Genomic DNA, 25,362 nt, shown 5'->3' with positions numbered 1-25,362 from the left:
CAAATGTGCTAAGCAGGAGTGCAGATGATACATAGTATCTCTATTTTAGGAGTTTACATTGTTTTCCATTCTTTTTGGTAACCAGCATCTCTCAAAATTAGGTATAATTTTAACACCATAAAATCTCATCATTCTGCATATTCCCATTTCCTTATTGCTGGGTTCTTTCAAGAGCAAGAACCTTGTTTTATTCATGTTGGTGTCCAGCATTGTGCCTGGCACATGGTAAGTGCCAGATGAACTGATTTTCTCTTAATATTTCAACTGAATTATTTTTCTCCTCTTACAGAATGAAGAGATTCAAATGCTGTTTTAAATATCCACTGCAACAGAAACTTTTCATCCTGTTTTTAACTCTATGGCTGTTCTCCATACTAAAACTTCTAAACGTGAGAAGACTCCTCTTCCCTCAAAGAGGCGTTTATTTGGTTGAGTACTCCTTAAGTACCTCGCCTTTTGTAAGAAACAGATACACCCATGTGAAGTATGAAGGCAGGTATGAAGTTAACTGTTCAGGTGTCTATGAACAGGAGCCTTTGGAAATTGGCAAGAGTCTGGAAATAAGAAGAAGAGACATAATTGACTTGGACGATGAAGATGTCGTGGCAATAACCAGTGACTGCGAGGTTTATCAGACCATAAGAAGCTACCAGCAAAAGCTTGTTTCAAGGGAGGAGAAAAGATTCCCAATAGCCTATTCTTTGGTTGTTCACAAAGACGCCATTATGGTTGAAAGGCTCATCCGTGCTATCTACAACCATCACAATATCTACTGCATCCATTATGACCGCAAATCACCTGATACATTCAAAGTTGCCATGAACAATTTAGCTAAGTGCTTCTCTAATATTTTCATTGCTTCCAAATTAGAAACTGTGGAATATGCCCACATTTCCAGGCTCCAGGCTGATTTAAATTGCTTGTCGGACCTTCTCAGGTCTTCAGTGCAGTGGAAGTACGTTATCAACCTATGTGGGCAAGATTTTCCTTTGAAATCAAACTTTGAACTAGTGTCAGAGTTGAAGAAACTTGATGGAGCAAACATGCTAGAGACGGTAAAACCCCCTAACAATAAAAAGGAAAGATTCACTTATCATCATGAACTAAGACATGTCCCTTATGAATATGTGAAGCTACCAATAAGGACAAACATCTCCAAGGAAGCACCCCCCCATAACATTGAGGTATTTGTTGGCAGTGCTTATTTTGTCCTAAGTCAAGCGTTTGTTAAGTATATTTTCAACAATTCCCTCGTTCAAGACTTTTTTGACTGGTCTAAAGACACATACTCACCTGATGAGCACTTTTGGGCGACCTTAATTCGGGTACCAGGAATACCTGGAGAGATTTCCAGGTCTGCCCAGGATGTATCTGACCTACAAAGTAAGACTCGCCTTGTCAAATGGAATTATCATGAAGGCCTTTTCTATCCTAGTTGTACTGGCTCTCACCTCCGAAGTGTGTGTATCTATGGCACAGCAGAATTACGGTGGCTTATAGAAGATGGACATTGGTTTGCTAATAAATTTGACTCTAAGGTAGACCCTGTGTTGATTAAATGCTTAGCGGAAAAGCTTGAAGAACAACAGAAAGAATGGATCACTTTGTCTTCAGAAAAGGTATTTGTGGATAAAAATCCCACAGACCCATCATTACAGTAAAATCATGAAAACAAGAGGGTGTTTGATTAATGGTGTTAATAATGGACTTGTATACAACACCTTTTTATACAACACCATGCTCAGTACCATTTGAACTTAATCTTTTCATAATTTGAAAGGTGTCTAAAATTCCAGGCATAAGAAAAGCTGGCCTGGTTTGGTGATCATTAGTCTTCAGTTCGTTAGGTTGTTTTTTTATTTGTTTGTTTAATTTTTATTGTGCTTTAAGTGAAAGTTTACAAATCACGTCAGTCTGTCATACAAAAATTAATATGCACCTTGCTATATACTCCTAATTGCTCTCCCCCTAATGAAACAGCCTGCTCCTTCCCTTCACTCTCTCTTTTTGTGTCCATTCCTCCAGCTTCTAACCCCCTCTGCCCTCTCATCTCCCCTCAGATAGGCGATGCCAACATAGTCTCAAGTGTCTGCTTGATATAAGAAGCTCATTCTTCACCAGTATCTTTTTCTATCCCATTGTCCAGTCCGATCCCTGTCTGAAGAGTTGGCTTTGGGAGTGGTTCCTGTCCTGGGCTAACAGAAGGTCTGGGGACCATGACCATCGGGGTCCTTCTAATCTCAGTCAGACCATTAAGTCTGGTCTTTTTATAAGAATTTGGGGTCTGCATCCCGCTGCTCTCCTGATCCCTCAGCAGGGTTCTCTGTTGTGTTCCCTGTCAGGGCAGTCATTGGTTATAGCCAGGCACGATGTAGTTCTTCTGGTCTTGGGCTGATGAAGTCCCTGGTTTATGCGGCCCTTCCTAGATTTTTTTTTAAATGTTTGTTTTTGCTTATAATCTCACCAAGCCAAGTCACAGATCTTAAACATTCAGTTAGTCACGTATTTATTGGGCACCTACTGTATGCCAAGCCCTTGAGATACAGTAGTTTAATCACACAGCAAACTTTATATCTTTAGTTTCTTCACATAACAATCAAGACTGTACTGTAAAAAGCTTTTGGGTTATATGGTAATTGTGTAACAACATAAACCACCCATTTCAGAATAGTGTTTAAGTGCAGCGACCAACACTCCATTTGTCTATTCAGCTCTGTAGACTTTTTTTCTTAACCATTCAATTTCCAGGAGGAGAGACTTGGATACCTCAGAAGAGCTCAAAGAATTATCCAATTACCTGTTTGCCAAAGCATGATTTACTTTTTGGTGCATCAGTTTTCAGGGTTGGGAAGCTTCTGTTGGTGGGGCATTTTTAGTGTCTGAATGTTAGGAAAGGCAGTGGCAGAGTAGGGAGCCTGGGACAGCTGGTCCTTGAAGAGGAGCAAAAGGATTTGTACAAGTTTTGCATCACATACGCAACGGTGGCATGAATGGCTTCTTTTTTAGCTCAACTGTTTAAGACACATTTACCGATAAAAATAAGGACTAATAAATAGTTCAGATTATCACACTCCAGAACACTGAAGCTAAGTGTTCTAGTTATTAGGTTATCATTATAGGCAGGTTTCTTTACAATAGAATCCTTTCTATGGAATTAGTATACTTTTGTTTTACAGAACAATCAACCTGAGTCCCACCTAGTTTTCTTGAAAAGGTTATGTGAAATATGACCACTTTCTAAGTTAAATATTATGGTCATTTAAATTTTTTTTCATATTTTTCTGGCAACTTTCCAAGTGGAATCCAAATTTAAAGTTTTAAAAGCTCTACTGAGTTCATTGTAATCTTCTGCTTCTTAGTTTAGATCCAGAAACGAAAAATCCAATCTTCCGAAGACACAGAATATTTATTAGTCGTATTTCATAAAACCCACACCTTAGAAAACTACTCAAAGAGTTAAATATACATATATTTTAATGTCTGTTGTGCTGGAGATGAAATGGGTCAGGGGCGTGGTTCTGAGGACAGGTTGAAGAGTTCCCTGCTTATAATATTTTCACCAATCTTTTGGGAAATGATGGAACTTTATGTAAAACTTCCTTGGTGATCTTATGTTTCAGTGTCTGCCTCAGCAACTACGTAAGGACATAGCTATCAATCCCAAGATGTGACTGTTTGGAAGACTGAAGTATTCGAGTATTTTTAAAAAAATACAATGTGTTCTACCTGTGAAATGGCCCTTGATTCCTTGTTTTAAATTTATGGTATTAACTGCTAAGTGGCACCACTTGTCTCTCCCTTTCTTCTTCTCTTGAACTCATTTTCCTTTTTTTTTTTTTATACCCCCTTCAAAGTACTTTATTCTTCAGAAAACAACTATGACCAAGCCCCTGTTCTTAAAAAGTAAGCAACTGTATATAGAGCTAAGCTCTGCAAAAGGTCCTTACCAGTTCTTTAGTGTGTATGACCATGGACAAGTTACATCACGTTGGTCTCTATGAGCCCCAATTTTCCTGGTCTATGGGAAACAAGGACTTGGATGCCTATCCTAGCTTCCTCACAAGTGTTTTGTGAGAAACAACTGAAAATAGTAAGAAAAGTGGTTCGAAAAGGGGTACAAACTATAGAAGTGTCAGATTGTAGTATAGTATTATAAAGTAGACATAGATCCAACCACAGTGTGAAACTTACATATTTATCTTTTCTGAAAACCTTCAATATATATATATGTTTTTAAAAGGCCACAGTTGCAGGAGCAACTTCTGTCCAAGTGTGAGGAAACCCCTGTCACCATATTTGGGGTTTCTCTTTAACCTAACAAGATTAGCAGATTGGTCCAGTGCCTTAAACCAGGAATGAGGGTAGAAGTACTTTTCCTGCCATCTAGCGTGTGTAATTTACTCCAAAAAAAAAAAAAAAACCAAACCTGTTGCTGTCAATTCCCACTCTTAGTGACTCTGTAGGACAGAGTAGAGCTGCCCCACAGAGTTTCCAAGGAGTGCCTGGTGGATTTGAACAGCCAACCTTTTGGTTAGCAGCCGTAGCACTTAACCACTACGCCACCAGGGTTTCCGTGTATCACTAGACAGGCTTAAGACACAAGGTCCTGTTGAAATCTCAGTTTTTATGCCTTTAGCCATCAGAAAAAGATGTAAATGCTGAAAAATAAATACGAACCACCTGGTGTAGTCTTTCTTTCTGGCAAGAAATGATTCTATCCTGTGTTCATTGGAAACTTTTCCAGTTGTCATTGCTTTAATGCCATGTTCAAATGAAACATGAAACTGTTAAGAGGTATCAGTGCCTTCTTTTCTCATTAACACTTTTCTCTGGACTCAGTTCCTCACATTTCAGGGAGCTTGTGAGATCATTCCTTTTTGCCTTGGGAATCTTCCAGATTCCCTGTATGCTTTGAAACTTCCTTCAAACCTGAGTCTTCGTTCAAACCTTTTGGTATGAATGGCCTCTCTGGACTGGAGAAAATTCTGCAGTCTGTGTTTTACAACTATTCTTTGTGTAGTATTTATTGAATGTAGACTCTTAAGTTATTCGAAGATGAAAGCAGAACCTTGGAGTTTGTAAACTGTATGTGGGTAGTAGATAATAATGAAAGAGCTACCAAAACATATCAAATATATCTACATTATGTGAATAGTCTACTGTAAAATATATATTTAAAGACCAGTGTTGTTGCTATTTTTAATGTTGTAATTATTTTAAGTGATCTATATAAATTTGAAGATTTCTCTTGCCTTCCAGAATAATGTGAACATATACATACGTGTGTGTGTGTGTTTGTGTGTGTATAGACATATTTCATAGAAAATAAAAAGTGAAGCCACTTTGGGAATGTGAAATGAATGTACGCTTACGTATGTTACAACTATCGATGATGAAGAAATAAGAGTTTGGAAGGTTTTTTTAAACATTTTTTATCAACTAGTCTCTAAATCACTTGTTTCTGACTCTTCAAAAGACATATTTCCCATTATATGAGTTTTAAGTAAATTGGTGTTGGATTTTCGTATTATGCTGCTGCTAGATGTTAATTTTTCAGAAATGTAAAATAAAATGTACCTCAAAAACCAAAATCCTGGAATTGCTGACCTTTCCTTTCTCTGGCTGTGCTGGCTCCCCACAACGGCTCGCCACAAAGGCACTTATAGTTTATGGCACTTGCTCAGTATTTGAAGAGCAGGGTTCATTTCACTTCAGAGTGAAGAAATTCAGCCTGTGTGTTACATATGGAACATAGGCACGTGAACTTAAGTTGTTTAATTTGGCAAAGCCTCAACCTTCCAGGATTTCACTCTTCATTCTCCTTCAGGTTAGTTTCTCCTGTGATGAGTTGTCTAGGTAAATATTCTTGTTTGCTTGGTTACTTTATGAAGTTGGTTCCCAGTAGGGTTAATTGAGCTTTTTATCTACGCTCTCTCAGTCCCTGGAAAATCAAAATTCTTTTCTGGGCCTGGACTTCCCTCTTGGTTTTAAGCCCCTTCGGCGCCTTAGAGATCTCCCAGCCATTCTTCTTTCATGCTTTCTAAAGCCATAATAGTCAGTGGCCTACCTAGCTGGCAAGGGTTATACACATCGTTCTAGGTCCCTGGGTGGTGAACCGTTAAGCACTTGACTATTAGCTGAAAGGTTGGTCGTTTGAGTGCACCCAAAGGTGCCTCAGAAGACAGGCCAGGTGATCTGCGTCTGAAAGGTCACAGCCATGAAAAACCTATGAAGCAGCTCTACTCGGCACACATGGGGTCACCATGAGTCAGAATCAACTTGAAGACAACTAACAACAAAAACAAGGTATCTTTAGCATAATAAGGTTAATCCTGGTTCTTGCCAAGCTGGACAACCATGTAATCCCACAGTAATTTCAGGAAGAATTTGGACTTCTTTTTTTTTTTTTTTTGGTGGGCTTTGGGGGAAGGAGGTGTGTACATCATATTAAAGACCCAAGAGTCTTAGATAGTTCCGTGTGTTTTATGCCCTTTGGTGTCTACAAATTGTACAACTGAACTGCAACAATTGGCTTCTATTGTCATGAAACTGCTGAGGAAACCCTGGCAACAGAGAATGAGTAGATTACAAATTTGTTCTCACCACTGGAAAACTGTTCCTACGATGATGCACAACCAACAGCTTGAGTTTTAACTGAGAGGCATGATCAGTGTGTCAACCCATGAGAGTGTGTTATGATCAAGAAGACTGTTCACCTGACCTCAGGTATAGCCTTTGCCCATAGCCTTTGCATAACTGGAAAGGTCTGCTTTCTATGACCATCTTGGATTTAATCGTATAGACAAATGGCCAGAAAAGAATCTGAGGAAAAATCAAGGTCAGTGACGTGTGTTACCTGATTAGGGTCCATGCCCTGGAGCAGTTGAGCCAGTGAAACATACTCCCAAGTCAGAAAGAGTGAGAAGGTTTATTAAGGAGATGCAGACATCACCAGGGACCCGGCAGCAACACAGGCTGTCTCTGTGGAATCCCATCCCAAAGAGCAGTTTTACATTAGAGCTTGTATAGAATCTTACAAGGGTTACAAGTGTCTTTGTAGTCCCCTGCCAGACATTTCTTTATTAGGCTAAAGATATATATATCTGATACCTGGGCTCCAACTTTCCTGTGGGGGTTGTATGCCACAGGTAGTCTGGACAGAACAAAAGGCTATTTGCATCAGTTTAAAACAAAGAACAAACTCATTAACGGACATATGTGAAGGAGGCAGGCAGAGGAAGAACAACATGGGTTTATCATGGCCTTAGTTATGTTAAGCTCTCAGTTGCCCATTTTGAAAAAGGAGAAAACATGCTGGGGAGTATTGGGGTCACACCTGGGTAAATTTATTTTACGTTTTTCTTGTGTTACTGTTGTTTCCTATAGGACAATAAAGGAAATTCTAACATTCTGATTAAACTGTTGTATTTCTATGAATGCTTTTCTAATCATACATATGTGTGTGTGTGTATGTATCTCTACTACCAATATGTTTTGTCATCACTTTGCTGTGTGGTCTTTATGGCTATGTAATGGTCTGATAGACAAACCATAATTCTCTCAGCCTTTCCTTTATTATAGAACATTTGGGTTGTAACCTACTTAAATATTTTGCTGTCGTAAAAGTGCTAGTTTCTCCTTTTCTGAATTACTTCCGGAAGAAGAATTACAGTGCTGAAGAGAATGGATTTTTTTATTGATGGCTTTTCATATATGTTACACATCACTCTGAAGGAATCATTATAGGACACTTGGTTGGTATATACCAACCCCAACCTTTTCCTGTCTGAAATAAATTCTGTTTATTTATTCTGATAACTGGCTATTCTGATTCTCAAATAAGCAAGGATCTTTGCCTAAACAGATCAAAGAAGGTATTCTTAATGCATGTTATTCTCTTCCAGAATAAAGTCCTCAAAGGTTTAAGTTTGATGACTTGACTCTCCATGCCAAGGAGCATCTAGAGGCTGCTAAACCCACTGCCATCAAGTCAATTCTGACTCATAGCAACCCTATAGGACAGAGTAGAACTGCCCCATAGAGCTTCCAAGGAGCACCTGATGGATTCGAACTGCCTACCTTTTGGTTAGCAGCTGTAGCACTTAACCACTATGGTTTCCAGAGGCTGCTAGTTCCTTCTAATATTCTTTCTCCATGGTTTTACTCTGATTGAGAATATGACCAATTAAAAGACTATTTCCCAGCCTCCCTTTCAACTAGGAGTGGCAAAACATATGTAAACAGAAGTCATTGCACGGGGCATCTGAGACAGCACTGAAAAAGTGGCTTACTGAGCTCTCCCCTTTTTTCCTATTGCCTGGAATGTGTTTGTAATAGCTGGAATTTCAGCAGCCATTTTAAAACCATGAGGATGGAAGTTATTTGGAAAGGACAGCCAGGACTGCCTGCCTCCAGTCCTTCATGGTAGAAAACATTGCTATGTACTTTAAGCTGCTCTTAGCTCTGGTCTCTATTACTAACTGCTGAACATGATATTGATACCTAACTTACACAGTGTTTTTCTAGGACACTGCTTTCCCAAATTTAGCCTGAATTAAAATGACCCAGAGGGCTTGTTAAAACAGATTGTTGCCCTGCCTCTCGCCCCCACCACCAATTTCTCATTAAGTTGATCTGGGGGTGCTGAGAATTTGCATCTCCAACAAGTTCCCAGGTGAGACCAATGCTGCTCTGGACTACACTTTGAAAGATACTATGGTATCTTTCTAGAAAATTATTTCTTTGACATTATAAACATTAGAACAAGTTAGCATTTAGAAATTGTCGATATTACAATAAGCATACGTAACTCAGATCCTACGATGCCATGGTCAGAAGATCAGAAATCCTTTACATCCTTTGTCTTTGGCCATGCTACGTTGTTTAAGAAGTGGCTATCAATATTTTCTGAAGAATGATGAAAGTTGGTACATTTCCAGAGCTATATATATGCTTTGAAAATTTTCAGCTATGTTGCTGCCTTATTTGGAAATGTTTTATAAAATGTAGTAAGAACAAATTAATTTATTAGATGAAATTACAGTGGTAAGTCTCAAGTTCAGCCCTGTGTGTTAACTATAAAACAAAGATGCGTACGGGGGAGACAGCTTCTACCCCACTGACATTTTTCATGAGCATCTGAATGTGGCAGTCCTAAAAATTACAAAAAGCTGGAAACAGAGCTGTGTCATTCTAACTCTTAACTGGTTTAAGACATTACAGTAATGTAAATGTGCAGTCATAGATACAGGAGTTTCGTCAGTTCATAAATGCTTGCGAGTTTTTACTTTAACCCTGGATGGATACTCAAAAATATTGGGCCAAGAAAACAAAATGTATCTGCCTAAGAAAAAAAGGCTTTGGGTTTTTTAAGGGAAATTGACTCCCGTTTTAAAAAGCATTTCCTGTTAATTTGTTTTAAATGATGGGATGGTTAAGATTGTGTGTCAGCTTGGCTGTGCCATGATTCTCAGTGTTTATATGTGATCACCCCCATGATGCAATCTGCTGTGAGTAGCCAATCATTTGAAAGGGAGTTTCCTTGGGCGTGTGGCCTCCATCCAAATATAAGCGGACGTTCTGGCTTTTGCCTGCTCTGAATCCTGCAGCTGCCTCCTGTTCATCTGACCTCCGGTTCTTGGGACTTGAGTTAGCAGTTTACCTGTTGATCTTGGGATTTGTAGACCTTTACACCCTGTGAACAAGAGCGCTTCTTTCTGACCTGCCGATCTTGGGTTTGTAAGCCTCTATCCTGACCCATGGACTTGGGAAGTTCCGGCCTCTACAACCATGTTTCCTTGATATAAATCTCTATATATTTCTATTTATATGCTTTACTGGTTTTGCTTCTCTAGAAAACCCACCCTAAGACAAATAGCAACCTGGAGAAGGTAAGTTTTATTGCAACAATTTCTACCCATGTTTTAATTTTGTCTTAATAGTTAATAATTGTTTTTTATTCAGGGTTATTATTAACCCAGCCTTACAGTTTCACTAATTGTTGTTGGGAAGGGCACTTCTACAGGAAATAGGGAATCCAACATGGAAAGGGGCAAAGGGGATCCCTAGAGTGTTGGTGAAGGGACATAACGAGGATGAAAGCTGTGCATCAACAGGGGAAGCAACCATCGATTGAAGTAGGTCAGAATGCTTCAGAAATTTCTTCAGAATGATGAAAATATTGATTACCTCACACATCTGGATATATTTATTTGGAGGCAAATTAGACCATTGGAGAATTGGGAACTGAGTATGGAAAAAACTTACGAAATCTAAGGAAAATAAAAGCTGTACTGTTGTGGCTCAGCTGGAGATACTGTTTACATAGTGTTATGAATTGAATAAGACGCCCTGGTGCTGCAAAGGTTAAGCACCTGGCTGCTAACGAAAAGGCTGGTGGTTCAAACCTGCCAGCAACTGTAGGAGAAAAGACCTGACAATCTGTTCACTTGGCTGCTAACTAAAAGGTTGGTGGTTCAAACCCACCAGCAACTGTAAGAGAAAAGACCTGACAATCTGTTCACTTGACTGGTAACTAAAAGGTTGATGGTTCAAACCCATCAGCAACGGTAGGAGAAAAGACCTGACTATCTGTTCCCATAAAGATTTCAGCCTGGGAAACCTTCTGGGCCAGTTCTGCTCCATCCTGTAGGGTCACTATGAGTTGAAATCAACTCAATGGCACATAACAACAACATAGATTGAAGTGTGTCCCCCACAAAGATGTTGAAATCCTAGCCCCTGTACCTCTGGAAGTGACCCTATTTGGAAATAGGGGTTTTCTTTTGTTGTGTTAATGAAGTCCTACCAGAGCAGGGTGGGTCCTAACCCTAATCCCTTATAGTGGTATCTTGTAAAAATTAAAACAGACTCAAGAGACACATGGTGGAAGAAACCACGTAAGTAACTGTCTACAAGCCAAGGAATCCCTGGGGCTACTGACAAGAAGGGGCCCTTCCCTAGAGCTGCTGCCATAAGTTGGACTTCAGCCTCTAAAATTGTGAGACAATAAAATTCTGTTCTTTAAAGCCACCCACTCATAGTACTTGTGTTACAACAGCACTAGGTAACTAAGACACATCGTAGCTGTGTAAACATTATTGATCTAGTCAAAAGGACACTGATACCAGTTCTTAGGAAGTTAGGGAATAGAAAGGATGAATATGAGGGGTGGGGTGTGGGCGTGTGTGTGAAACCCATTAAATCTTCACCCGTAGTGGGAATCAATAGATAATGCCTAAAACTGAAATATCAAGTATAGACATATAAAGATGTCACTTAGATATGTAGAATAAACAAAAAGAACCAGCTTAAAGAGTTGAAACTGGCTTCCTCTGAGGAAAGAAAATGAAGGAGGAGTCAGCGGCATCACCAGAGGCGGGTAAGGGGTGCAGACTGCGCTGGGTGACACTGTCAAACTGTCTATAAAATTTTTGTGCAGTGTTTCAGCAGGAATTTATTTTTTATAAAAATATCCCTATAGTAATAACAACAACATTTTTCGTAAGCCCAGTTTACATGTATCTATATACCTACAAGCCTAAAACTCTACGCTAATATACTTGTTGAACCTTCTAATGCCTGCCAGTTGGAGCTGTCATTCTTACCCAATTACAACGACACTTTGAAACGTTTTCTCTGCAGACGCTACAAGCACATGCTGTTGTTTTTGTGGCTGCCAATGTTTCTATAGTTGCTGATTTTGTCAAATTTTCTGGTGCTTTAGGTACAATATGGTGGTAATTAATATTTGTGAACCCATATCGAATAGCTTTTTTAAGAATGAAGTAGTAACTAAAGGAAAAGAAGAAATGATATATGAGAATTATGATTTACGAATAACATTAGTACAAAAAAACATTACTAAGGATTCTGTATTGTCTGGTACAGGAGAGGTCCACGGGGGAAGGTGACACCAACCCTAGTGATGCCACTGGGACGATATGAGGACTGCTGGTTATTTTACAACAAGTCTTGAAACCAGTTATTTAAGCTTTAAAATAAAAACCACACATTAAACACACACACACACATTAAACAGCAAGTAAGGGAAAAGATATGACTTGTAATGAAATGCTGCTTGTAATTGAACGTTATTGTTAGGTGCCGTCAAATCAGTTCAAACTCGTACCTACCCCACGCACAGCAGAACGAAACACTGCCGAGTCCTGCACAATCCTCACAATTATAGCTATGTTTAAGCTCATTTTTGCAGCCACTGTGTCACTCCATCTTCTTAAGGGTCTTCCTTTCTTTCGCTGATCCTCTACCAAGTATGATGTCCTCCTCCAGGGACTGGTCCCTCCTGATAACACGTCTAAAGTATGTGAGATGAAGTCTCTCCATCCTCGCTTCTAAGGAGCGTTCTGGCTGTACTTCTTCCAAGACAGATTTGTTCATTCTTCTGGCATTCTGTGGTATACTCAGTATTCTTCACCAGCTCCATAATTCAAATGCTTCATTCTTCTTTGATCTTCCTTATTTATTGTCCAGCTTTCACATGAAAATGGGCCAACTGAAAATACTATAGCTTGGGCCAGGTACACCTTAGTTCTCAATGTGACATGTTTGCTTTTTTTTTTCCCAGTGCAATACGTCATTTAACTTCTTGACTGCTACTTCCATGGGCATTGATTGTGGATCCAAGTAAAATGAAATCCTTCACAACCTCTGTATTTTCTCTGTTTATCATGTAACCGAAGAGCTAGTGCAAATAACCAGAAACCTTACAAGGGTAGCTATTGTTTCTGTCTGCTCAACGCTTTTTCCTCCCCTCAGTCTTCTGAAAACAGAAAACCTCCCAAGCTACAGAGGTGTTTTAGTGGCCTAGGGTATAGCTACACAGCTACAGCCACAAGGATTGGTCCAAGGATTGGGTATATGACCTAAACTAGGCCAATTAAGGAGCCCTTGTGGCATTTTTTTTTTGTGGCTTAGTGGTTAAGAGCTTGGCTGCTAACTAAAATGTCGGCAGTTCAAATCCACCAGCTGCTCCTTGGAAACCCCATGGAGGCAGTTCTACTCTGTCATTTAGGGTCGCTATGAGTCAGAACCAACTCGAAGGCACCTAACAACAACAACAGGCCAATCAGGATCCCTGGGAACTTTTCAAATTCCTGCCTGGGGGTTAAGAATCTCGTGTTCTTCACTGATCACAAAACATAAGGCTATGGGCTCAGAGCCCAGCACAGATCTCTGTACAAGTTCATATCAATGGATGAGGTTAACACATCAAAAGGAACAGAAAAGAAATACAGAATGACAGAGTGGATTCTCAAGATATTCTTGAGACGAACCCACCCTGCTTTTTAAGTTAGTTTCATAGTCCCCTTAAATCCCTGTTTTTCACTTGCTTGTTTAAGCAAGATCGAATTGGTTTTCTTTCACCTGTAATCATATATACAAATACACAAATACCATCAAATAACCAAAACTTTAAAATAGTTTTATTATAGAAAATGTCTACAAAAGTAGCAAGAATGGCACAATGAATCTGCACCTTCTCATCACCCAGCTTCACACAATTATTAACATTTTGACAATCTTGTTTCATATCTCTACCCCTCCACCTTTTTTACTTCCAAAAATATTTTAAAAGAAAATCCCATACATCTGATATCACCTGTTAACATTATATCGAACCATATAAAATTGCTGTTTTTGTAGGTAAAAAGTGGCCCCATAGTGATATTACATGATCTTATCTAATACTTAAATGTGAGCGTCTTAGCTGCTAAGGTCTCTCTCTCCATTTTTTTTTTTTTTTTGACATACCATCATGCCATTACTACACCCAAAAAGTTAACAATAGTAGAAAAAAGGAGTACTCCCGAATTCATCCTGTGAAGCTAGCATAACCCTGATACCAAAGCTAGGCAAAGACACCACAAAAAAACAAAATTACAAACCAATATCTCTCATGAGTATAGATGCAAAAATTGTCAACAAAATTCCAGCCAATTGAATCCAGCATCATATCAAAAAAAGAAAGAGTAAACTGTGACAAAGGGAGATTCATGCCAGGTATGCAAGGATGATTCAACACTAAAAAATCAATCACCATAGTTCACCACATAAATAAAACAAAAGAAAATAATCACATGATCATCTCAATGCAGAAAAAGCATTTGATAAAGTCTAATACCCAATTCCTGATAAAAAGTCTCAATAAGAATAAAAAAGAAATTCTTCAACATAATAAAGGACATCTATACAAAACCAACAGCCAACATCATGCTCAGTGGAGAGAGGCTGAAAGCATTCCCCCTGAGAACAGGAATAAGGCGATGATGCCCTTTATCATCACTCCTATTTAACATTGTGCTCGAAGTCCTAGCTAGAGCAATAAGGCAAGAAAAAGAGGTAAAGCATATTCAAATTGCAAAGAAAGAAGTAAAAGTATCCATATTAGCAAATGATATGTTCCTATACATAGAGAACCCCAAAGATTCCACAAGAACTCTGGAACTAACAGATTCAGCAGAGTAGCAGATACAAGATCAACATACAAAAATCAATTGGATTCCTACACACCAACAAAGATAACTTCAAAAAGGAAATCAAGAAAACAATACCTAGAAAGATAAAATACTTAGGAATAAATCTAATGAGGGATGTAAAAGACCTATACATAGAAAACTGTAAAACGCTATTGCAAGAAGCCAAAAGAGACCTATGTAAATAGAAAAACATATCATGGTTAGGTAGACTTAATATTGTGAAACTATCAATCTTACACAAAGCGATCTACAGATATAATACAATCCCAATCCAAATACCAGCAGCATTTTCTAATGAGTTGGAAAAATCTAATCTACTCTAATCTCATATAGAAAGAAAAGAGACCCTGGATAAGCAAAGCGTTGTTGAAGAAAAGAACACAGTAGGAGGCTTCACAATAGCTGATCTCAGAACCTACAATACACCCATGGCTGGTACTTGTGCAACAGCAAACACATAGACCAATGGAACAGAATTGAGAATCCAGCTGTAAATCCATCCACCTATACTCAGCTGATCTTTGACAAAGGACCAAAGTCCATTAAATGGGGAAAAGACAGTCTTTTTAACAAATGGTGATGGCAAAACTGGATGTCCATCTGTAAAAAAATGAAACAGGACCCATACCTCACCCCATCCACAAAACCTAACTCAAAATGGATCAAAGAACTGAATATAGAACCTAAAACGATAAGGATCTTGGAAGAAAAAATAGGGACAGCACAATAGGTGGCATAAAGAGAATACAAACCATAACTAACAATACACAAATACCAGAAGATAAACTAGATAACTGGGAGCTCCAAAAATTAAACACTTAAGCTCATCAAAAGGCTTCACCAAAAGAGTCAAAAAAGAACCTACGGGCTGGGAAAAAAAATTTGGCTATGACATATCTGACAAGGGTCTAATCTCTAAAACCTATAAATACTTCAACACCTCAATAACAGGCAATCCAATTTAAAAGTGAACAAAGGCTATGAACAGACACTGCATCAAAGAAAGCTTTCAGGTGGCTAACAAACACATGAGAAAATGCACGATCATTAGCCATTAGAGAAATGCAAATCAAAACTACAATAAGATACCATTTCACCCCAACATTACTGGCATTAATCAAAAAAAGAAAATAACAAATATAGAGGTTGCAAGGAGATTGGAACTCTTATGCACTGCTGGTGGGAGTAAAAATGGTACAACCACTATGGAAAACGATATGATGTCTCCTTAAAAACCTAGAAATAGAACTACCATAAAAACAATTCCACTCATAAGAATAGATCATATAGAAGAGCTGTCACATGAATAGACATATGAACTCCCTTGTTCATTGCAGCATTATTTACAACAGCAAAAAGATGGAAACAACCTAAGTAATCATCAACAGATGAATGGATAAACAGGCTGCGGTAACACATACAATGGAATACTAACCCAAACAATGGAGAATGAAGAAAATCAAAGACACAAGGGAAATATTAGTCAAAGGACTAATGGACCACGTGAATGACAGCCTCCACCAGACTGAGCCCAGAAGTATTAGATGGTGCCTGGCTACGACCACCAACCACTCTAATAGGGATCAAAATAGAGTGTCCTGGGCAGAGCAGCAGAAAAACGGAGAATAAAATTCAAATTCATGAAAAAAGACCAGACTTACTGGTCTGACAGAGACTGTAGGAATTCCTGAGACTGTGGCCCCAGACACCCTGCTAACACAGAACTGAAGTCACTCCCAAAGTATACCTTTCAGACAAAGATTAGACAGGCCTATAAAACAAACAATAACACATGTGGGGAATGTACCTCTTTGTTGAGTCAAGTTCAGGAGACCAAATGGGCAACACCTGCCCAGAAGTAAAGACAAGAAGGCAGGAAGGGACAGGAACCCTGGATGAACAGACACAGAGAACCCAGGGTAGAAAGGGAAAGGGGGAGAGTGCTGACATATTGTGGGGATTGCAATCAATGTCACAGAGCAATTTGTATATAAATTTTTAAATGAAAAACTATTTTGCGCTGTAAACTTTCACCTAAAACACAATAAAATTTTTTAAAAAGTTAATAATTCCTTAATATAGCCTAATAGTCCATTTTTAAAATTTCCCAATAGTATCTAAATGACTAATTTCTTTTATAAGGATCAGCACAAAGCTAGTTCCTATAAGGCGGAGATTAAAGATGTCTCAAATGTCCAACTTTTCCAAACTGCTGTACTACTCCATTATATCTAACATCAACTACTCCCCCTCTCCTAGTACTCTCTCTCCCATCTTTAGGTTCGGCAATTCACTGCAAATGTCTCACAGAACTCAATTTAAGTGGTTTATTAGGGATGTAAGAGGGTACAACTCAGGATTGGGGTTAATTTGGAAGTAACAGGAACAACTCAAGACTGCTGGGTCCTTGCTGCCACCAGGTCCTGGTGGGGGCCTTCTCAAGCAAGTGTTAACAACTCTTAGCTCCTTTGGTTGGCAAGCCCCATCACAGCCATCTCGAGTGGGTCTACTGGTTCCTGCTATCTTGTTCTGCTATCGCTCTTGCTACTGGTGTGCCAGGTCTCTGGCTGTCTTTGTGTTACAGCTTTTCTCTCTCTGCATCTCCCTTTAAGTCTAGTGGGATGGCAAACCTGACCAATCCCCTCATTAGCTTACCATACACCTTGTTTGCATGGTTCCACCCCCACACTTACTCAGTCTATATGCTGAGCAAATAATCCAAGAAGCTGGACTATATGAAGAAGAACGTGGCATCAGGATTGGAGGAAGACTTGTTAACATCCTGTGATATGCAGATGACACAACCTTGTTTGCTGAAAGTGAAGAGGACTGGAAGCACTTACTGAAGAAAATCAAAGATTACAGCTTTCAGTATAGATTACACCTCAACATAAAGAAAACAAAAATCCTCACAACTGGACCAGTAAGCAACATCAGGTTAAATGGAGAAAAGATTGAAGTTGTCAAGGATTTCATTTTACTTGGATCTACATTCAATGCCTATGGAAGCAGCAGTCAAGAAATCAAATGGTGCATTATTGCACTGGGCCCAGTATGCTGCAAAAGACCTCTTTAAAGTGTTGAAAAGCAAATATGTCACCTTGAGGACTAAGGTGCACTTGACCCACACCAGGGTATTTTCAATTACCTCATATGCATGTGAAAGCTGGACAACGAATAAGGAAGACAGAAGAAGAATTGATGCATTTCAATTATGGAGTTGGCCAAGAATACTGAATATACTATAGACTGCCAGAAGAATGATAAATATGTCTTGGAAAAAGTACAGCCAGAATGCTCCTTAGAAGTGAGGACAGTGAGACTTTACCTCTCTTACTTTGGACATATTATGAGGGAGGACCGGGAGAAGGACATGATGCTTGGTAAAGTAGAGGGTCAGCAAGAAAGAAGAATAACCTCAAGGAGATGGATTGATAAAGTGGCTGCAAGAACGGGCTCAAACATAGCAAGGATTGTGATGATGGCGCAGGACCAGGAAGTGTTTCATTCTGTTGTGCATGGGATGTCTATGAATCAGAATTGACTTGACAGCACCTAATGACAATATCCCACAAGTGTGCCATGCACCTTATTCACTTTATTAGCAAGCTATCCAATCCCCTTGGTGGGTCACGATCACCTCATTTGCAGAGTCCCACCCAGTCGTTTGGTAAGAGTTACAGAGACTACGGCTAGAAGGGCCGGATGAAGTAATTCACTACGTCACAGTCCACAACCTGGCTCTTCTAGCCATTGGGCCTTTCATCCTTAAAGGATTAACTTCCCTGTCCCTATCATTTTACCAGTCCAAAATAGTGGGCCTTGTATCAACCCAAACATACTCTTCATTCTTTAGCATTCAAAACTAAAGACACTTTCCCTAAATTAGTTGCTCTTACAGTTGATTTCAATAACAGTTCCTCAGGAAGCTGATGATACTGATCTACAATTCCTTTGCACCATGATCCCTGGTTTCAATAGTTTCTTGGTTTTGTCCATTCCCTCCTGGACTATCTTCTTGGTGACCAGTGGTCGTAGACTTATTTCTTGTTGTACGGACACGATTTTTCCTTTCCAGGTTGGCTCGGAGACTCGCAGTCTTACCTTTGACTGAACTGGAGCTGGGCTTCTTGGGCAAGTGTTAGAACTCTTAGCTCCGTGGGTCAGCAAGCCCCATCACAGCAGTCTCATGCCACTCTCCTGGTTCCTGCTGTCTGGCCCAATTGTTCCTGCTACTGCTGTGCCTTGGTCTCTTGCTGTAGCTGTATTACAGCTCCCTCCTCTCTTTCCGTGTCTCTCTTTAAGCCTAGCAGGATGGTAAAACTGACCAACCCCCTCATTAGGGTTCAGTACACCTTATTTGTATGGTCCCACCACAAAAGGGTGACATTCTCCCTATTTATATTATTAGGAAGCTATCCAGTCTCCCTGGTGGGACACAAGCACCTTATTTACATAATGTCACCCAGTCATTTGACTATGCCTAGAAGCGCCCTATTAAATAATTCACTGTGCTGCATATCAAATATATCTTTGTGTATTCCATTTGTTTCAATCGGGATCCCAGTATGCTCCGTACATTGTTTTGGTTAAAATAGTTTTTTTAATGTTTTTACTCTCATTTTACTACCACACGTCTGTCAGTTTATCATATTGTGGTGGCTTGCATGTTGCTGTGATACTGGAAGCTTTGCCACCAGTATTTCAAATACCAGCAGAGTCACCCTTGATGGACAGGTTTCAGCGGAACTTCCAGAGTAAGACAGACTAGGAAGCAGTAAGACAGACTAGGCAGTCTACTTTTGAAAAAGTTGGCCAGTGAAAAGTTTATGAATAGCAGTGGAACATTGTCTGATATAGTGCCAGAAGATGAGCCCCTCAGGTTGGAAGGCACTCAAAACACAACTGGAGAAGAGCTGCCTCCTCAAAGTCGGGTTGACCTTAATGACGCAGATGGAGTCGAGATTTCGGGACCTTCATTTGCTGATGTGGCATGACTCGAAATGACAAGAAACCTCTGCAAACATTCGTTTATAATCTGAGCATGGAATTGATGAAGTATGAATCTAGGAAGAACATCATGCTTGGTACAGTAGAGGGTCAGCAAAAATGAGGAAGACCCTCAATGAGATGGACTGACACAGTGGCTGCAACAATGGGCTCAAGCATAGCAAAGATTGTGAGGATAGCACAGGACTGGGCAGTGTTTCATTCTGTTGTACATAGGGTTGCTATGAGCCGGAACCAGATCCACAGCACCTAACACCACCCCCACCCTTGGGGAGTCACAGCAGGTACACCATCAATGTTTTGGATTTCTGTACTAACATCATGTGGTTAGCAAGATGTCCATTTCACATTCCACTTCCCTGGGAACTCTCTGCTTTGCAAGTACAGCAATAATGGGTGATATAGGAGGAGGATCATCTCCGAAATGCGCCTCAAACTTTAATGTGCATAGAAATCAGGGTTTTGAACTGGTTCATTCAGGTTCGAACCCCTGCTGAGAATTTGCATTTCTAACAAGTTACCAGGTGATGCAAATGCTACTGATTAGGGATCAGCTCTGAGAACCACTAGTAGAGCAGTGTTTCTCAAAATTAATATACCTAAGAATCACCTGGGGATCTTGTTAAAATGTGGGTTCTGGTTCAGTATATCTGGGTTGGAATTGCAAATAAACTAGTTTGAAGTCCTGATAAAAATCACTTGTGGATGTTGTTAATACATGAATTCTGATTCACAGGTCTAGGGTGGGGCCAATGCTGCTGACTTCTGGACCACCCCTTGAGTAGCAAGAATATTGGTCACTGGTTCTTAATACCAACTGCGCTTTGGAATCTAGACTCCTCCTGCCATTGAGTCCATTCTGACTCATGGTGACCCAATGTGTGTCATAGTAGGGCTGCTACATAGGATTTTCCATGGCTGATTTTTCTGAAGTAGTTCACCAGGCTTTTCTTTTAAGGCACCCCTGGGTGGACTTGAAGCTCCAACCTTTTGGGTAGCAGCTGAGCATGTTAATTGTTTGCACCGCCCAGGTATCCCCTGGCATAGTTTTAATTGGAGGAAACCTAGGTGTTGGGATTTATAAAAGCTCCCCAGGGAGATATTAATGAACAATCAGAGTTGAAATTGCCACTTTGGAGGCTGAAGCAGGAGCAGGAATTGGGTGGCCAGTTGGATGAATCTCACTCCACTCCAATGGACAGTAGGGGTTAGTCACGGGGAGGTGGAGATCCCGGCTCATAAGCATCTTTGTTCCTCTGTGCATTCTGCCTCTCTTCACCGTCCCTCCCTCTTTTTTGGAATCTCCCACTGCCAACCCATTCCCTTCCTGAATCATCACCTGACCTAATGGTAAGTGAATTTAGAATAGTCTGGTGAATGGCACACAACAACAACAGTGGATGGTGATGGGTGAGAAAGGTAAGTAAATTTTTAACACCCTGGGCTCTTCTCATCCCTTCCCTGGGCTGGCCTGCGTCTGAAGCTAGTCACTTCGTCACTACCTTGTACAACTTTGAAAGGCTAAACAACTCACAGTCAAATTTTATTTAGATCTGTATTTCCGAAGAAAGTGTTCTATAGTGTAATAGGTTTGAAAAATATTGAGTTATACAAAGTTAGTGAGTTTTAAAATTCTTTCACAGACGGATTTCTAGAGTCCTTATTTCAGGGTGATTTTGGGCATTCCGAAATGCATATAATCTAGAGCAGCAGCTTTTTTCATGGAACGTCTCCCAGAACTAGCTGTCTACAAAACTCTCATTGGAAAATGCAGTTTTAGATAAAAGCATGTAGGCACGCTAAGCTATGAAGCAAAGAAAAGGAAAAAAAAAAGGTGTAGTTTCCAGGAAATATCTTTCTGAAAAAGACGTTGGAATTTCAAAACAACCTTAAAATTGATCAAGCACACAATTCAGCATACAAAAAGTGATGAGTTATTATATTCTGGGCACCATGCTAGATGCTGGGCAGTAAAGATGAATAGGACTGGTTCCCTCTCCTCGTGGAGCTCATGGTCCAGTGGGAAATGCATATATGCACACAACTATGTCAGAGAGTGATAGTTGCTGCCCTCCATAACCGGTCTCCAGTCTCTTCCTTAGTACTAGAACTCTGCCTTTTAGCTGAGTACATGCTTCCTAGATAAAGATTATATTCCCCAGCCTCCCTTGGAGATAGGTGTGGTCGTGTGACTAAGTACTGGCCAACGGGAAGTGAGTGGAAGTTTTACCTGCAACTTTCTAAGAAGTGTCCTTAAAATGAGGGAATGTACTCTCCTCTTTTGTACTGGTTGGAAAACTGATGTAATGGCTGGACCAAAGCAAGTATCTTGGATAATGAGGTGGAAGCCTCAACCAAGAGCCTTGATACCTCATGATTATAGAGCCACCATACCAGCCTACACTTACTGGGAGAGAAATGGATTTCTAATTTGGTTAAGTCTTGGTTATTTTTGGATTTGTCTCTTAGCACAGAACCTTTTCTTAGTGAATATACCAACTAACCACAATATGTTTTCTTCTTAAAATGTCTCTTGTAAATATTCAAAATACAAACCAGCATATTAGGCAAGCTCTTTTTCACTTAGAATAAAATGTAAAGAAGGAGCGCCTGTTAAGCACTCAGCTGCTAACCCGAAACGTCAGTGGTTTGAACCCACCAGCGGCTCCGAGGGAGGAAGACCTCCAATCTCTCCCTTAAAGATTATAGCCTGGGAAACCTATGGGGCAGTTCTACTCTGTCATAAAGGGCTGTTATGAGTCAGAATTGACTCAATGGCACACAACAACAACAAAATGTAAAGTAGTAAGGAAGGCCCTGTGTGATCTGACCCCTGCCTACCTACCCAATCTCATCTTGTATTACTCTTCTCTAACATGGTACAATAGGTATAGTTGAGCCTCGTGCATATATTGTTTTTTCCATAAATACCTTGTAAGGACCTATTAAGTGCTAAGTGACAAGCATATAAGTAGCAAAGGGCAGCCACAGACCCTGTCCTTAAAGTCAGTTTCTTTTCTAACTCAGAGCATTTGACCATGCTGTTTCCTCTATTCAATGAACTTTCTGCAGCGATGGAAATGTTCTATATCTGTGCTACCCAGTATGGTAGCTCCCAGGCATGTAGCTACTGGGGACTTGAAATGTGGCTAGTGTGACTGAGGAACTGAATTTTAAATTGTATTTAACTGTAGTTAATTTAATTTTAAATAACCACACGTAGCTAGTGGCTACCAGAATGGACAGTGCAGATCTCAACCACTCTACTCCCTACTCCAAATGGCTAACTCCTGGAGGTGGTTTTAGAGCATGGCCACAAGTTCTTTGAGATACCTCTAATTGAGAGATGGGATCTGTATCCCCTCTTCTTGAATGTAGGTGGGCTTGTGACTATATGGCAGAAGTGACATTATGTGACCTGAGGCTGAGGAAGAAGACTTCAGCTTCTGAATTGGTCTCTCGAAGGGTGCTCCTAGGACACTGGCTGTCAGGAAGCTCTGCCTCAGAGCCTAGCCACCACACTGTGCGAAGCTGAGGCCGTACATGTATCTGCTCCAATTCTGGTTGAAAATTCAGCCAAGCCCATCCTTTGTGTCACCCTAGCCGAGACACCAGACATATGATTGAAGAAGCCTGGAGATAATTCTGGTGCCCATCTGTTTGAGTCAGCCCAAATGTTCTAGCCTTGCTGGCCAAGACTTCAAACATCATGGAACAAAGATATGCCATTCCTACCATCCCTCCTATGAATTCCCAATCTATAGGAATCCTGAGCATAATAAAACAGTATTGTTTTATGGCACTAAGGTTGGGTGGCTTATTGCACAACAATAAATAGAAGTTCCTGTTCATCTTTTAAATCCAAGATAAATAGCAATTTATCATTTAAGTCCAACTTCAAATAACATGGGTCAAATAACATTTCAAAGAAGCCTCCTCGGATACATCCCCCACAGCCTAAATTATATTCCCCTTTCTCTTTACCTTTCTTTTACGTCATTTACCACAGTTTGTAATTATAGATGCAGTGAGGTGTTTGTGTGTTTTTAATTGGCTATCTCCCCCACTGGACTTAAATTCTGTAAGGGCAGGAATCAAGTGTACTCATTCAACACTATGTGTGTGCCAGGCACACAGTAAATGCCCAATAAATATTTGCTGAACGTATGAAATTCTGAACTTTCTGTGGCTGAATCTGTAACCATTTCCTTGTCATCTCAACTGAGGCGGGTCTTGGAAAACATTGTTTTGTCACTTTAGCTCTTAGCAGATTAAATAATCTAGAATGTTAGAATGTAGTGCATAGAAAGCAAACTTTTCACTTTCCAAGAGTTAAAACTTAGTTCTTCCTGTTTCAGTTCCTTGCATTTGAGTAATTGCTGTGGTTTTCAACTGTGGTGAGAACAAGTAAACAAAAAAGAGAGTTGGTCAGCAACCAAGCTATAAGATGACCGCTTCAAAAACCGTCTGTAGGTTCACAGAATAAACATTAAATTGTCCTTGTACATGAGTAAGCAATGATCTCAAGAAACATCCTTCCATGACACGAAAGTGTAATGAGAAATAAAAATGAATGGGCTCCTACTGACATTCGGGCCATCATCCATCTTCTCCTAGAAAGTTCACTGGGGCAAATTCTGTTCTTTTTTTTTTTTTTTTCCTTGGAACAGAAACAAAAATAGGATTTAAATGAAGCAAAACATAGTTCGTCACACCAGAGTTGATCAGATGAAACTCATAACAAGCCATTACAGACTCTAAAAGAAATCAGGAAGTTGATAGGAACATTAACAACTGAGTTCAAGCGGTTCACCTGCCTAACTGTCACACTAGTCACCATGGTTAGTAACCTGGTCGGTAGTGAGCTGAAGGATTCCTGCCCCTTCCAGATGCATCAGCTTGCACACAGTAGGAATTTTAACATGATCTGCAGGGCCCTACAAGGATCTATGAGTTTGCTGTTTCTTCTTCCTGGAACACTTGTGTTCCAGTATCCACATGACTTCTCTCACTTGATATAAGTCTTTGTTCAAATGTCACCGCACTCTAGAAGCCTTTCTTGATCACCCCATCCAACTTAGCAGCTCCCTCCCTACTCTAGCAGTCTTTACCTCTTTCTTCTTTATTTTTATTCAGAGCTCTTATCACCACCTGACTAACATATTTATTTTGTTTATTCCTGTCACTCCTCTCCCCATATAACGTACGCAGCATTAGAGCAAGGCACATATTTTTGTTAACTGCAGAATTTCCACCACTTAGAACAATGCCAAACTGAAACCCAGCCAGTTGCTGTCAAATAGATTCCAACTCATGGCAACTACATGCGTGCCAGAATTGTGCTCCATAAGTTTTTCAATGGCTGATTTTTTGGAAGTAGATTGTCAGGCCTTCCAGAAGCACCTCTGGGTGGATGTGAACTTCCAACCTTTCAGTTAGCAGCCAAGCACATTATTACAGATTGAATTGTGTCCCCCCAAAATATGCGTTGTAAATCCTAACCCCTATACCTGTGGTTATAATCCCATTTGGAAATGGATTTTCTTTGTTACGTTAATAAGACAGCATTAGTGAAGGGTATGTTTTGAGTCAATCTCTTTTGAGATATAAAAGGAGCAGATTAAGCAGGCAAGAAAAGAAGCAGAGCTGGGGAAGATACATGCCACACCACATGAAGATCACCAAGGGACAAAGACCTTCCCCCAAAGCTGGCAGAGAGAGAAAGCCTTCTTCTAGAGCTGGTGCCCTTAATTTGTTACTCTAGTCTTCTAAACTGTGAGAAAATAAATTTGTTTGTTGAAGCCACCAACTTGTGATATTTCTGTTCTAGATGCACTAGATAACTAACACACAC

The 25,362-nt window shown here is 40.0% G+C and overlaps 1 protein-coding gene across 1 annotated transcript; it reads left to right on the top strand.

Annotated features, from left to right (window-relative positions):
- Positions 1-290: 290 nt before the first annotated feature.
- GCNT4 (glucosaminyl (N-acetyl) transferase 4) lies at positions 291-3,787 on the top strand. Its single transcript, XM_003407958.3, has 2 exons — positions 291-1,619; positions 3,621-3,787. Exons 1-2 carry the CDS (start codon positions 291-293, stop codon positions 3,669-3,671), a joined length of 1,380 nt encoding a protein of 459 aa, XP_003408006.2. The 3' UTR covers positions 3,672-3,787.
- The last annotated feature ends 21,575 nt before the right edge of the window (positions 3,788-25,362 follow it).

Source organism: Loxodonta africana, chromosome 2 (genome assembly GCF_030014295.1).
Source record: "Loxodonta africana isolate mLoxAfr1 chromosome 2, mLoxAfr1.hap2, whole genome shotgun sequence".
Taxonomy (NCBI): Eukaryota; Metazoa; Chordata; class Mammalia; order Proboscidea; family Elephantidae; genus Loxodonta; species Loxodonta africana.
This window is presented reverse-complemented; position numbering and strand designations above follow the sequence as displayed.